This window comes from Morone saxatilis, unplaced genomic scaffold (genome assembly GCF_004916995.1).
Source record: "Morone saxatilis isolate NCDOM2014 unplaced genomic scaffold, NCSU_SB_2.0 Contig15, whole genome shotgun sequence".
Taxonomy (NCBI): Eukaryota; Metazoa; Chordata; class Actinopteri; family Moronidae; genus Morone; species Morone saxatilis.
Window position 1 is genome coordinate 10,942,307 of NW_023339707.1, and position 15,961 is coordinate 10,958,267.

General features: G+C 40.2%; 1 protein-coding gene across 13 annotated transcripts in view; it reads right to left on the reverse strand.

The window, feature by feature from the left end:
• The window catches only part of kif1b (kinesin family member 1B), a 57,110-nt gene that overhangs the window by 33,096 nt on the left and 8,053 nt on the right, over positions 1-15,961 (reverse strand). For 8 of the 13 annotated variants that reach the window (XM_035655908.1, XM_035655902.1, XM_035655907.1 and 5 more), the window contains exons 3-13: positions 6,945-7,021; positions 6,607-6,786; positions 5,506-5,574; positions 4,975-5,153; positions 4,123-4,234; positions 3,478-3,555; positions 3,320-3,385; positions 2,675-2,750; positions 1,911-1,989; positions 1,663-1,805; positions 924-965 (exon numbers count right to left, since the gene is read on the reverse strand). In XM_035655908.1, the coding sequence (XP_035511801.1) occupies positions 924-965; positions 1,663-1,805; positions 1,911-1,989; positions 2,675-2,750; positions 3,320-3,385; positions 3,478-3,555; positions 4,123-4,234; positions 4,975-5,153; positions 5,506-5,574; positions 6,607-6,786; positions 6,945-7,021 (1,101 nt within the window). The remainder of the gene's footprint in view (positions 1-923; positions 966-1,662; positions 1,806-1,910; positions 1,990-2,674; positions 2,751-3,319; positions 3,386-3,477; positions 3,556-4,122; positions 4,235-4,974; positions 5,154-5,505; positions 5,575-6,606; positions 6,787-6,944; positions 7,022-15,961) is intronic. The other 5 variants (XM_035655909.1, XM_035655904.1, XM_035655903.1 and 2 more) reach the window with 1 other exon arrangement.

Here is a 15,961-nt window from a genome sequence, read left to right on the forward strand (position 1 = left end):
GAAAAACAGGGAATGCATCAGTACCCAAGTACTGAGCTGTTAAACTTTTCTAGTTTATAGTGGGAAAACATCAGCAAAATGTAAGCTTTTATCCTGCACATTAGGTATAGTGGGAGAACACATGCTTTTGGCCAGGATTATTTTAAATTTACAGCATTTACACTGATTTTTAGTGCAAAAGGCCAGGAGGGAAGAGGGATTAGGGATTTTTGAGACCACTGAGGCCACACTAGCAAACTAACAATTCAAGACAAACTATCATAACACATCGAGTTAGTTAACTCGGAGGTGTACACGCACACCTTTCCTAAGTAGCCAGTACTCTACGTAGCCACTACTTAGACATTTAAAATCATGCACCTTTCCGTCTGTAGCTCTGAGCCTCAGTTTGAGAACTGAGAAGTGCCATTCTAAAGCTTTGAGCAATGTCACCTGCAGTGGATGGTTAGTAAGAGACAACAAAATAAAAAGCATAAAGGCCACTGTGAAGAATAGAAGCCTGAGAAAATGAGTCAAAGACTGACATGGTAAAAAAAATGATGTGATTGTGTTGGGGGTGGGGGAGACAGACAAGCTATTCTAAACGTAATGTTTCTAAAAGGGATATTCCAAAAGTAACTTGTGATAAAGTTGGATTTGAGCCTACAAACAGCTGCCTCACCCCCATCATTCTGAAAGGTAACAGAAACACAAGCGCAAAGCATACTAACCTAGTGGCATGCTAACCCTTGCCAGATTAGCACACCTACAGAAGCCTTGCATTTCTGAATCTCATTCAATTAGGCTTTAGCTTTTTTAGCATTTACATGCAAAGCTGGTAGCAAATTTAATATAAAAAGGTAATGGGGGCATAAGCAATGTTAGCTATTATTAATAGGGACAATAGTGATAAGACAATTCATGACTACCACACATATACACACATTTGATTCCACTTCCTGGGCAATCATCCCCCATAGGATCAACTGAGGGGAAGCAGGAAAAGATGAGAAGGGTCAGAGGTCAGCACCAGTAGAATGGGAGGAAAAGGTTACAGACATTTCTTAGTGAGCAGGACGAGAACGATAATGAGGATGAAAAGAAATGGCATGTAATGACGTGTTAAGTGCCATGTCATTAGGCATGATCTAAGCAGGCATTAGCAAGTAGGCAGGTTATTAATCAGTTCAGATATTAGAAGTTATTAATGGGTGTATTATGTCTCTAATTGACTAGGCTATGAGCCATTACTCTTGTGTACAGCAAATGGAGTGTGATAGTTTAATGTGACTTTAAACTACCGTGTGTTGTCACAACCAGCCACATGAGACCAAATACATTTTCATTAAATGATTTAGAAATATTTTTACAGTATGGAACCTTAATATTCCATTTTAGTGTTATGTAGTACATATAATACATAGTACAAAATACACATTACACATTTCTCTCTTTAAGGAGGCATAATAAACCAGTAATGTGGTAAATATGTTTCTAAAAGCTGCTTAAGTGTTTTTAGTACTAGGCACTAGTCCAAGCACTGTGATGGAAACAAAGCTGGATGGCTGAAAGCAATGAGACGAGAGAAGAAGAAAGATGTTGCCAGCTTGTGGTAGACCCTGAGAGAGAAGGTAGATGCTGCGTGGCTGCAGATACGGCCTGCCGTGATAGCACAAAACTCACTGTCCAAGATGTCTCCCAGGCCCTGGGCACGGAGCAGTTCCTTCAGTCGAGCCACTTCGTCCTTCAGGTCACGCACCAGCTTATTGTTGGGATCCTCATTGATGACAGCATTGCATTTGATGTTCTTAGCTCGGTCAGCATAGCTAAAAATCATAATGGTAATAAACTTTATTCGTAGTTAGGGATCAAATGCAAACAATTAGCTACAATTATTTTGTTATTGTCCATGTCGAGGATGGAAACCTTACCGGAGCGTGCTCAGAGTTTCATCATAGTTGATATCTGCAGGACTGAGGGCAGCAACCATGGCTGTTCTTGAGTTTCCACCTGATGACAAAATATCAGTAAAGATGTCAATTATTTAGCAATGTGGGTGAAAGGAGAGACCTAAACAAGATAGATTAGTACTGGATTTATTTCCAAATACAACAGGATTCCCACAGTACTGTACTTTAAATATTATCAGCACTAAATAAGATAAGATAATTCCTTTATTTATCCCCCTATGGGAAAAATTCATTTTTTGGACACAGCAGCAAAAAGGGCAAAGGCAGCGCAGAAAAAAACAGAAAACAAAGGAATATTCACCAGGTAAAAATATTGCTAATATTATTAATTATTAATATTAGAAGATAAAACACTATTAGAGCAAAAAGTAGTGCTGAATCCTATTATAAGAGCTCAGTCTCATTAGACTAAACTGCTATGTGCTACATGCGTCAGCTAAGATTGAAGATACACTGTACAGCTCTCCTCCATACATCTCTGAACTAAGAAGACGGGTGTGCTTGTCTAGTTAGGTTGAAATACAGTCTGCTGACAGTGCTCTTCTTAAATTAGAGTAATAGGAGTAATACACATTAGCTCTAGTCATTTTTAAACCCCTCTTCGTATTATAGAATTACATTTTTCTTGCTGTCCAGGAGTAACGATTTTCTTACAGTTTACAGACATAAATTCCAGCATATTCCCCAGGTAAAGGTTGTTTATCAGGTGATATTAATGTTCATACCGAGATTCTCCCTCAGCAGCCATGTCAGAACTGAGTCTCTGTATGGAATGAAATCAGTCTTCTTCTTCTTCTTGCTCTGCAGTAAACAAACATTCATTGGAACGCAGAAAAAAACAACTGAATTCTGTTTTAGCACTAAAATTACGGATGGTAGTTAAGACTGAACAATAATATGATGTACCATGACAAACACCTCATATGTAATGGATAAGAGGTCAGGTAAAATGAGTAGAGGCCCGATTTGATTAGCTTTTGCTCTGGTGCAAGGATTGTGGACTGTGCATGGCGCTTAAAAGCACAGCACTTAGCTGACAAAACATGGTGGTGACAGCACACTGTGCAGCACCTTCAACACTGCACATGGCAAAAGACTGTCAAATCTGCCTCATGATAGGAATCAGAGGTTAGTGGTTGAGCTGTCAAAGGGTTTACCTTGCTGGTACTGTTATCCTGTGTAAGCAGGCATTACAAGGACAAGAGAAGAGAAAACACAAGGGCAGACATTACAGCATGCCAGGCTACAAACATTAATTCCTTGAGAAGTCAGGGTCAAGTTGTAGAGGATAAGAGAAAAGGCTGAAAAGGAGGATAAGGACTGACAATAAATAATAAAAAATAAAATAAATATAGACATAAAACACTCACCACTTCAGCCAAGGCAGAGATGACCTTTCCTAACGTGGTGAGAGATTTGTTGATGTTTGCTCCCTCCTGCAACAATAGATGAAAAAAATATGATTTAGGAGCCATCAAGGTAATAATAGTCAACCAATGCTGGATGCTTGTGATGACGAGAGTCTTACCTTTAGCCTGGTCCCTTTAGCTCCAGTGGAATCTGCTCGTTCACTCCCTGCCAAGTCTACCAGACTAATTTTACTGACCTGAAGAGGGAGTAAATGCATTTTAGATACATCAAGCGTATGAATAATTCACACTTGAATTATTAACTGAAAGAAGATCAGACAATTACTCAAAGACTATCAAATACACAGTTTAGCGTGTTTTCAGCATAGTTTACAAACTAAACAGTCAAGAATGTGTAAGTGTAAACCATTTAAAACATTTAGACATTACTGTCAAGTGACATTCAGCTGGGCAGTAAAATCTGATAGAGTAGCTAAACACAATAGGCATTGTGTTTACAATAACACAGTGGTCTTTGTCTCTCCACAGTCTGAGGAAATGGTAAAAGTCAAATCTAAAATGGCTCTCTTTCTTTTTCCTTCTCCAACAAGGCACCAACGGAGAAGAGCCCTTAGGAGCACATACTTATTCTTGGGAGGCAAACTCAGTTAAGTTTTAGTAAGTAAATAAGTAAGTAAAATCCAGTTATGAAGAAATGCACCTTTAACAGCATAAGAGCAGAGTTGGTTATAATTTATAAACAAGTGCGAATGCTTAATGATCTAATTTAAGAATCAGAAGGTGTGCTGTCTGTCTCCTCTGACCTTTTCTGTTGAGAGGTCTGTTTCGCTGTCATGTTTCTTTTGTGTGAAGACGATGGTGAAAACAGCATGGGACCTGCTGCTGGTCTCATTCATGTTGGTGGCAGCCACGGTTCTGTAGGTTAGCACATATGGGCATAGTTAGGAAATACAAAACGATAAGTATGTAACATATCCTTCTGAGCCCTTTCATTCATTTTACCTTTTAAATTATTCATCATTATTAATACTAAATTCAAGGTCTTGGCTATTATGAGAGCTATCATCCCTGGGCTTTGTGCCTATTAGAGTGAATTGAGTCTAAGGGATTACTTTTTGCAGCAGAGGTGGGTAATACTGTGAGGACACCAAATACAAATACACATGGCACACTCAGAGGGACAGTCACAGGGGAGATACGGGCTGTTCACGCCATGTTCTAGAAATAAGCCTTCTGAGTCAGCACAGGAAGATTAAGGCAGGGTTCACTCCTCCCCACACAAGCTCTCGTCACACACACACAAACACACACACACACGCATCACATGCACTCATTTCAGTGAGAAACAGCCACTGCCTGCAATTAAAGAAAGTTCCAGGTCAAGCTGGACTTGCTGTTTTATTAAAACTCCACCATAAGGAAGGTTCTGATGTCCTGAATATATCTAGCTGTTCCTTGATCAACACTATCAAGCTATAAAAATCTATGAGATAAGAACATTTCCTGATTCCAAATTATTGTTATCTGGCGTGCAATTTTGTGTCTAAATTATCTCATTCTTTGGACGACATTATCACATCATCATTGGTATCACCACCACTATAGCCTTCCCACTCTCTCCCATGATCTTGGCATGATCCCAGGGCTTGGCTCACCTGGCCTTGTTGCCTGCATCCATTAGGTCAGCGATGTCCGTGTAGGAGGTGACAGCTAGCTTGGACAGGTCCTCTACGTAGGGGCCCAGTAGCGGGTGTTCTCGCACTCGTAGGTTCCCTTTGTTCTTAGGGTTGAGCAGATCTCGCACCCGCTCACAGTAGATTTCCATGTAACTGACCTAGAAACCATTGCCAAATTAACAGATTATGAGTTCAGGTGCTCCTGTGCAATATCATGAAGGGGTACATTTATTATAATGCAGGCCAAAACATTGTAGGGTATTTTATAGTATATTTCCAAGATGTTCATTTGTTTTTTAAGCAAAGGTGTACAATTTAAGAAAATAATCTGAAGGAATGTGCTGTGGAAACCCAGCATATTTGAAGGCTCAGCCAATGTGTGATTGATGTCTGGCTATTACCTGATATACTGTCAGGAGAAGGCTAGGAATGGTTCATTGAACACAAGCCAACACAAGAGTGAGGGGCAAGAACTGAGGATTGCAGAAGCCAAAGCAGTCTGAGACTCACCTCTACTGAGTAGGAGAGCTCATCTTTGTTGTTGTCCTCATTGATTTTCTCAAATAGATCTTCACAGAGCTGAGAGGCAGAGAAAGGAGATATTTAGTGCAAATTAACAGCATGTGGAGGGTGAAAGGGGGATGAAGAGGAGGAAGATCTGTGGACCAACAGATAAACAGAATACTAAATGTTTTTTCATATATAGCAAATCATTTAGCAATAAAACAAACCATAAAATCAGAACATCAGCAGATGAGACTTAACATTTAATGGTTATTATTGACTAAAATACAGCATAAATGCTAGAATAATGCATGAGCTAGAAACAAAATTGTAAGAAATATCTGACAGGATAGATTTCAACAGCATTTTAGACGAGGTGTTGTCTGTTTTCATTCATGCAGAATGTGCATGAGATGGAGGAGGCAGGGCGAGTAGATGGAGTGATAATATTTTTAGCAGAACTGAATATAGACTTTGGGGTCATTAGCAAAGCAGTTAAACCAAAGACCATTATACTAAATAATATGATCAAAGAAACCATGTGGTGGATAAAGGGAAGGACATCAACTAACAAACCCAGGGGGAACACATTTGGAACCTGATGTAGGTCATACTCTACTTACTTACGCCATTATAGTGTTTATCAGAAAAATAAGGCCTCAATTAGAGGTTGGTCATAAAAAGAAAAAATCAATAGTCATTTGTACAGCAAATCAATGGCTTTTAGTCATATTTCTCGGGAATAAATATAATTAAAAAAAAAAAGTAAATTCTACTTAATATTTTAATATCCTTGTTTTAATCTGCTGCTCTGCTCTTCTTCTAAACCAGGCGGTGGCTATAAAGGGAAGCAAGGACGAACTCAACATAACAGGCTGACTATGTGAAATGTTGAACTGTGTCACATGAGGATAAGGATATTAAGCATGAGAAAACTGCAGAGACAAAGAGCTATCTCATTACTAGATACATAAAGGTAAATTGTAGTCTCAATGTGGTTTGATTTGGTTTAGAATTATGACAGACATTGCATTGGACAGTGGGCAAAGTATGTCTTAATCTGCTATGCAATTCAGTAAAATCAGAAACACATTTTGAAGAACAAACCATGGGAATGATTCCTTCCTGTCCCTCTTCCTGCTTGCCCATCATGGTGTAGGATTTGCCAGCTCCTGTCTGGCCATAAGCAAAGATGCAGACATTGTAGCCCTCAAAGGCATGAGCCAGCATTTCTTTGCCGATATCATTGTACACAAGGTTCTGTGAAGCAAAGCTGGGGTCTTCCGGCTGTGAGGAAGAGAGAGAAATTAATTAAAATGAGGATAATTGTCAAACTGATAATGTATATCATATTTACCCTCTTATTGGTCATTACACTGGAGTATAATACTACTACTATACTACTACTATAATACTACTGGAATAAACAACATGTTCCAACTTACCGTAGTGTGTGACCAGTAGGAGTAATCAAAACTGAAGGTCTTTGCTGGTTCCTTTGGGGCTTTGGGGTTGGAAATGGCTGTGGGAGAAGAACAAAATTAGTAATGTGGTTGATAACATTTGGTTTGCTTTATCTCACTCTTGGACTAGTTAGGGTGGGTCGGTGGATAAACATCAATAACGTCTAACTAAAATCCTATCCCTCATTTAAAAACATTATTCATGTTTCTCTGGTGCTTCTCAAAAACACAAAATTTTACAGTTTCGCCGAAAAAACATGAACACTAAATGTACCTGATTTATATATTAATTATTTTTATCCCACTTGCCAAATAGTGGGTCTCAACTCCCAGATCCTGTTCCTCAATCAGAGCACTAACAGTGATATATTTGGAACTGAAAGTCATGTGAACCAGTGACGGATTATGGGGACGGATTCGCTTTTTTATAAACTGCTGAACTGTTGTGTCAGGTTTTTCCAAACACGCCAACGTTAATCAGTGTCTCAATCCGTCATATGCATTGATAACAGTGGAAAAAGACAGAGAATACAGAATTTAAATAATAACACATGTAGCCTACTCCAACTATACCACATCCACCTGTTCTATCTGCAAAAGGCATGATGACACAATATTTCCACACTACCCTGCCATTCCCTATGGCCACACAGACATTTAATGAACAAGAATCTGCAGCCATGCCTGGTATGTCATGCCTCTCAACCACGCATGCTGGTACCCCTGGGATTTGTGTTCAAGCTTTCCACACTGCACTGGATATGTGACTGAGAAAGAGGAGGAGACTAAGCATTTACTGTAGGATATTTCTAGCTATCCATACCTCAGTTGTTCCATAAATCCCACTCTTAGACAAACTGCACTTTTATTGACTAGACTAAAGCTTGTGTCAGGGCCAATGCATAGTGTTCGCTCAAGTGGTAGTGCATACCTCCATCGGCAGAACAGGGGGGGGTGGGGGGGGGGGTGAAGAGGAGGGAGCGACAAAGAGGCTAGTGAAAAAAAAGGGTTTGAGGGACTAAAAGTAACGATTGAGCTCAAGGGCCTAGCAACAATACTAACAGAGCAACAATAGCAACGAAAGGCAGGACCCAAAGCCAAAAAAAAAAAAAAAACTGTGAATCTGCATCTTAGTAAGAACAATACAATCTGTGTATTTATAGCATTTTAACTCTTTTCAAGCTAATCTCCAGCGTGAGCCTCAAAGCAGTAATTAGCCTCGTTTTATGCAAATTCGGTGCTTTTGCTAATAGGCAAATTAAAGCCAGGTCTGGCTCCTCGACATGAGGGTGCTTGAAAGGCTTTTGCATCAAGATGTCCCATGCAGAGTGCCTTATGTGCTCAGAGGATTTGAGCACACTTATCAATAATGCAGGAGATGTGGAGAGACAAGGATTGCATATCGCCCTCCACAGGTCACATGCTGACAGAAAAGCACAGTGTGTCCTCAGAAACCAGAACACTAACTGCCTTCATGATAAATATGTGATGATTATAGCAGCTGCCACTGCACTGGGACTCAGGTAGCTACAACCTAGCGCAGGTAAAAACAATGGATTTGTTTTTACCCCCTACAACCTTCAAACAGGTTAAAGGTGCACAGGCGGAGCAGCAGCTTCCATATTGGGCACTGGAAGAGGATACAGCCAGACAGGTGGCTAAATAAAGCCAAATTTCACCTTTGACCTGCCTCCAAAGGGAAACTGGAGCCAGGGTAGGAAGTAATGAAGGTGGATTTAGGTTACCAGTGCCCCTATTCCCCTTTCCTGGAACAATCTACAGTGGCTATTAATGAAGGAGCAGTCTAATTCAGTGTCAACGAGACAGTGCCACGTGTGAGGCATTCAGACATTGGGATGCCCATGACAGGCCAGTGGACGGACGGTGACAAACTAGCCTTTACTGAGAATCACAGCTGTGTTCTAGCAAGACAAGAAAAGATGTGAGCTTTCTAATCTCAGAGGCCGTCAACTTCATCGGTTTGGTCATGAGATCTCATCAGAGTCGTGGTTAAAAATGTACAGCAGAGCAAGGTAGCTAGTGGGAGACTGCTAAAATCCTGAAGGTGAATCATGCTCACAATGTGGCATGAATGTCTCATTCAATTGCCCACTCCATTGCTCTCAGAACAGATAGCTGCATCACCCATGTGGTGCTGTCAGTGCGTCATAGGAGTGGGTCTCATGTAAGAGTCTATAAAAGTGTATTCAAGGCGAGGACGCAGTAAGGCATGGGGCTGGCTATGGTTACGTGTGCGCAGTCTAATTTATTTTCTTACTTTGTGTTTAATGAGACGTTGCCTCTCACATATCGTGTCATCACACACATCTGTTGCTTCTAAATGTTGAAGATGGAGGCAGAATCAAGGCCCGTTATCTGAGATTAAGTAAATCAGACAGGAGTGCCCCATATCTTCTTGCGTGACTCACCGACTTTGCCTAAGCTGAGTATCAGTCACTCGGTTCACTTTTTACACGTGCGGCTGTACATCACAGAATCTATGTGAGCACTGATGCGTAGATAGAAATAGTCACAAACTAACATGTAAATGAGGAATTCCTCTGCTTTCCATTTATAGTAAATATTCCCACCAGAGTCACATCCTAGGCTTAAAATGGCAGACGCATCCTGCTGCCTAATAAACGTCATCACTCTGTCTTTCTCAACCATGGCAACAGGTATAGGACCAGAATCTGGTTGCCATAACAACCTCAACTTGGCACAGAAGGGGAGGATGCGGCACATTGAGTTCTGTTTTCTCTCGCCTCAAGCATTCCCTATCACTGCTCTGTAGAAATGATATAGAATTACTTAAATGCAGGTTTTCAATTACAATGACTTATCAAACAGCAATTTCACAATTTTAATCCGTTTAAAATCCTGAGACATGTAAAAGGCATGGTGAGAAAAGCTTTAGGATTTGTAACTAAGACATTAAGCTACTTATCACGTCAGACTCCATAAGCAATAGTGGAAACAACTTTTACCACACAAAAACCTTTTAAATACTAATATTTTATTATTTAACAAACCGTTAAAGGCACTACTCTTGGTGACACAGAGGGTATATATTGATTGGCTACGTACCAGCTGAAGGAACAACAGCATAAGGTCAGAAATCAGTAAAAGAGCAACATAGAGGACTGTTTCATCATTACTGTGTCATCATCAGGCCATCAAACAACACTAAACTTCCAATACATAAACAAATGACATGCAAATCTGCGTGGGAGACTTAGTAGGAGCCATAATTCTCTCGAGATAGAGAAATTCAGTCAGAAACCCAGTGCAGCGCAGTGAACAGTCACAAGCTACTGGGTGGTATATGAGGGCAGTTCAAATGTTTATTTGTCCAAAATGCCACAGATCTGCATTTTCAGTTCCTGTTCTGCACAATATAGGACTGATAGCATGCTGGCACTCCACAGGAGCTCTCTATTTCAAGGCAGGGTGGATACTAGTTAACCAACCACATCCTGCTATCTAAAGAACATCACTCAGCTGGTTGTAGCCGGCAGACATTTTGTGCTCCAGTGTTCAACATGGGGCCTATAATCCAGCCAGGAAAGCAAAGATACCCCTCAATAATTAGGTTGTTAGGAGGTCTCTGAGTACCAGATGGGGACTAAAAGCTAGCCCCATTCACCTGAGACTAGCAGACAAGCAGGGTCTAAAATGGCTGAACGTATCTGCCTCTCTCTTCCAGTAACCCTCTAAGGACCTGCTAGCTGTTAGTCCAAGCTGATCGATGCCTGTCTGAGATCACAAGAAGTGGACAAGGGCATTAAATTACTGTATATGTAAAATATAAAAAGAGAAACAAACGTATGAGCTGTTAAGGAAACCCAGGCTTTCAGAGAAATAATTTCTGTGCAGATTTGTAATTACGACATGTGCTTCTTTCATCAAGACTGAGGAATTTTAATAGTATCCCCAGGGTCTGTGTGCATATAGGCTGCAGTGTGATGTAACGGCTCACTTCTGAATAAAAATTATTTCACTATTTCAATGCATAACATTTAATACACTCTTAGGATTACATACACTTTCCATAAAATGAAAGGTTGGTTACTCCAGCAGCACCAAACAGCCCTAACTATGTGTACATAACTCACTACATACGGAATGAATGGGACCATATGTCACAACCATATGTCACATGATATTTAGTGATATCAAATTGTTGCCAAATTTCCATTTCTGGTAGCAGTTTACAGAAACCTGCAAGTAGTTTCAGAAAATGTTCTGAGCAATGTCCATGACACATAATACTCAGCTTCTTAATATTCCACCATTATTAGATGCTGTCTAATATAGTACTACGACATTGAAACTAAATCAGCGTTTTTATTACATTTGGAGTGACAAAGAACCACACTGAAATAAAACACATTTAATTCAATAATTTTTTTTTTGTTTTTAAACAACAGGTTATGCTTTGGTGGATTTTTTTGTTAGCCTATATTTGTTTAAATACTTACAAATTAGCACCATTAAAAAGTATGCTCAATAAGCTATTAGCATTGTTTGCTGTGTACTCTTGGATGATCAGAGAACTATCACTGGATTACTTTCATACTGATGAAAACTTATTATCATATGATGATTTTCAGGCAAGTTCTGTAATATACATATGTATTTAAATATGTTTCTTTCCTGTGGACACTGGATATTATGATCTTCACAAAGTGCAAGTCACATTAAATCCAAAAAGATGTGTATAATGTCTGTGTTTGATTGGACTGAATTGTGACTTGGAGGAGTATGAATTTGACGCAAATTGCAGCACCAGCCTCACATCTCTCCGTCTATGCACTGCAAAATCTGAAAGCCTCTGGTGTTGGCCAGCAGATCAGTTTAGAATGATTTTGACTGAAGGTAACTAAAGTTAAATAATATTACAGCGGATAGGAAATCTATAGGCAATGTGTATATATAAAACTATTTAACTATTTTAAAATAATGTGATCACTCACCAACAGACATAAGTTTAGAGAGAAAAAGCTAAATGTACACTTTAACTTACACTTAGATTAGAGATACAACTTTATCTGGTATTTTTTGGGGGGAAGTCACAGTCTTCCATGTGGTTCCTGTTTTAAGGAAAAGCATCACGTGTACTTGTCACTGTTTCTCATGGGAGGTTACACTGCACTGATTCCATATGGGTGGAGTTGTATGAGTAATATATACAGTGTATACTGAATATACAGGACTATAATGCTGTCTAACTGTCTAACCTTCGGTGTGCAAGGTCCTATCACTACGTCAAGAGAGACATCAATACCATCACAGCTCTAATACGTTGCATCTCCACACAACACTGCAAATGCACACCTGTGTCACAGTTTGTGCATGAGTGGCGGAGCCAAGCAGCTGTTGACATGAGTCGGTGGTCTGAGCAGTGCCACAGTTACGCTAATATGGTTGTTCAGTCTTAAATAGGGAGGATAAAGACTGGATGGGGCACACTCTGATGGCCACAGAAATGCTCTGAGTGTTGTATCTAGTGTCTTCTCTGGAAGAGTGTGTGTGATGGCTTGGTTGCCAGGGCTACAGCACAGGTGACAGAGTTGTCACTGGATGCAGCTCAAAGCTGAGGGCTAAAAGTAGTGTCTGAGCACTGCTGTGCACATTCGACAAACAGCTGAGCTTGTCGCAGCCACAACACAGGATATACAAACATCTCCAAAACAGAAACTACAGTAACATGTGGTATCTTGATTACCCCTTTGGATACAGAGCACTTTCACGTCTGGTCAGGGAAATTCCTTGTGGCCTTTAATTAAAAAATATCCATACAGCAATTTAATCTTCCTCTGTTGAGTCCTCCTGCCAAAAAAACCCTGGAACTTTCCGGGCAGGCAGATGAGTTTGTCTAGCCAGGAGACATGACCCTTCACACCAGAATCCACATCGCAGTCATCGACTCTGACAAACAAACTACACAAACTTTCTATTAAGGATATGAATATGTATTGTCAATTCATTAGATGAGAGTAATTAGTTTAACTGTAAAGAAAGCCACTAGAGTTCCTACTACTCAGAAGGCTGATCACGTCATTTTTCTCTTCCTACTGGGAGAGAGGAGAGGGAAAAAAGCACAGGAAGACACCAGAACAATGCACTGAATGCAGGGTATTGCAACTGACAACAGACCCTGCAAAACACATTAGGTAATCTGTTATGACAAGGCTTTATGTGCCCAGTCCCCTCTATCACAATGGCCCTTTTCACACAGCCTTTACCCCCGCTCCTTTAAAAGAAAAAGTGATCTCCACATTTACAAAAAAAAAGAAACTTTCAGTGTTTTCGTTAGAAAGTGACTGAAGTCAGTTAAATGTAAACTGCACATAAAGGCAACTGGACTGCATAAAAATGCAATGCAAAAAATGTTTATTTTACTATTGTCACTACTAAATTAATTCAAGAACTGTGTTTACATGCACAAACAATCTGGTTTGAGCAAGAAATCAGACTATAGGTTTACAAGTGCTGCAATAAAACAAGCTTATTTTCACATGCAAATCTAGTCTAGTTCAACATCAGACTTAGTCCCTTTAGTCCCAGATTTAGTACCATGCATGAATATTTGGAGTGCAGTGAAAAGATAAATTATGTCAATGTTTATTTTTATTATGCAGATATATTTCGATTTTTTCTCACCCCTTAACCCAATTAATAAAAATGGGTAACTTAACAAACTAAACTGAAATTAATAAGTTAAATTAAGTGCATTTAAACACACAGATAAGTTTGTCTCATCAACGGAAAATCTAAGGTTGGTGTTGTTTACTTTTTTACCAACTTCATGACACAAAGTAAAACAGAAAAAAGGATTACATTGAAATGGCCTTAGGTGAGGTTGCCAGTCTAGCTAGAAAGCAGTGGTAAAGGGCGCAGTCCTGGCCTATGTGCCAGCTGTTCCAGCTCTGACTACTGTCTATTTATACAGCAGCAGATGGCAGCTAGTGCTTCGCATGCCGACAGACTGTCAGTGACAGGAAGGAATGGACAGATTTCAGCCGCCCAACCTTTCCACCGAACTCGTAGCCAAACCATACATTGCTCCCAGCCTGCAGACACTGATAGCTAGCTATGGCTGCGAGTGCCTTTTGATACTAGCAGCTCACGCAGACTCACTGAGTCCAGGATAACAGAGACTAAAGAGAGGCTTCTAGAAGCCACCAGACAGAGAAAACATGCTAAGCCAGCAGGACTCCATTCAGAAGCTAAACAAACACAGAACTACAACAAAGAGAGAGGGATATCAGGCAGTCTCTCAGGTGATGACATGGGGGTTAAACCTGCAAGGCACACAGAACTGGCACAAAATCAGAAATAATACATATCCAAATTACATGCCATTGGATTTAATGTCTAATGCCTGGTGGGTCTAACCAAAGTCTGGACACATTGTCATCTTGTGTGACATTACCAAAATGAGGGTCAGGGTTTTCAGCTGTTTTCCCAGCTTTAGGAGGCAATGCTTCTTATGGATCAGGTCCAAGAAGGATATTGTCCTGTTTGCAGGTGCTGCCTCAAAAGGTCAGAGGTCTTTCCAAACACATCCTGTGTCATGATACATCCACAGCTTTAGACAGGTCTGGTATTTTCCCGTTTAAAAATAGGACTTAAAGTATTGACCACTGTAACCTGCATGTGTCAACCTTTTCACAATAAAGTTTGGGGAAGTGGGTCTGCATTCGCTGCATTAAAAAACACATAACATATATATTAATTCTAGTAAATGTCTACATTTGGTTTCACAGTGTGGAACAAATTCTCTTTCTCAAAGATCAAAGCGAACTCAGCTGAACTCAACAGATACCATTAAATATCAGCCTACAATAGGAGAGGTAATAAAACATATCTGACACGCGAGATCCTGATTCCTACTCCAAAGATCTATGAATTTAAAATGAGGTGCTTGTCCTAAAAGCTTTCCAAATATTAGCCATCGCTGTCTAAATTGTAAACCCTTAAATTCACAGTGAATTTAGCTATGAGAAACTAAAGAGCACTGGGTTTGCATTATAATGTTCTAAATCTTGAATCATGATTAAACAGTGTCTCAAATTTGTCTAGAAAACAACATACAGATTGTCATATGACTGGCAGAATGGGTGAGTGGGGACAACAGTGCAGACCAGGCTGTGCAGACAAGGGAAATACAGAGCCCCTTACATTCACTGCTCACAACAGGCACCCATTTTACAGAGCAGTGACCTGGATTTTCCCCAACTAGCCTCCACTCAGAGACCGAGGTCTTGCTTTAAATGCTTTCTGGCTTTATATAAGCATCATGACATCATGAACACAACTCTGGCAAATGGAACTGTGAAAATCTCTACTTTAAGTAAAAGAAATGAAAAGAAGCTGCATCATTTGTTTGACATGTTCTGTGACTGATGCCTCAAGCTAATGTCAGATGACTAACACCTTTTACCCAGTGTTTCTCTGTGGAGGACGGAAATGACACGTGGAACTGTGTGTTTGTGTGTGTGCACATATTTGTGTATGTGTGTATATCACCGATGTCAATTAGCTGCACAGTTCTGAAACAGCGGCATGAGAGCAGAGGAGTCCACTGGCCAACCAGATCGAGGTTCAGCTCTCCCATCTTATTAATTAAGGTTTCAAAAATAATATACTGCCAACCCCCTCCGACTTCTTACTCATGAATAATACAAAATGAGCATCATGCCCACCACCAAGCTACCCGTGCCTGGACTGCAAAGCTCTCCAGTTTGCCTATGAATTCAGCCCTCAGACTGTGGGAGGAAACCAAACAATACAGTCTGGAAAGAGAGCTGTGTCGGTCAGGGCACAAAAACTAAAAAACACATTCACTCTCTTGAATGTGGGAAAGTGCAGGCATTTCACCCAACTTAGGCAATGAACCAAAGAGTAGGTAAGAGGAGCAAGCCAGGGGTACAATAACTTTAAAACAAACACACCATTATGTGCTTTTAGCCCCTGTTTCCATCACCAAGTCA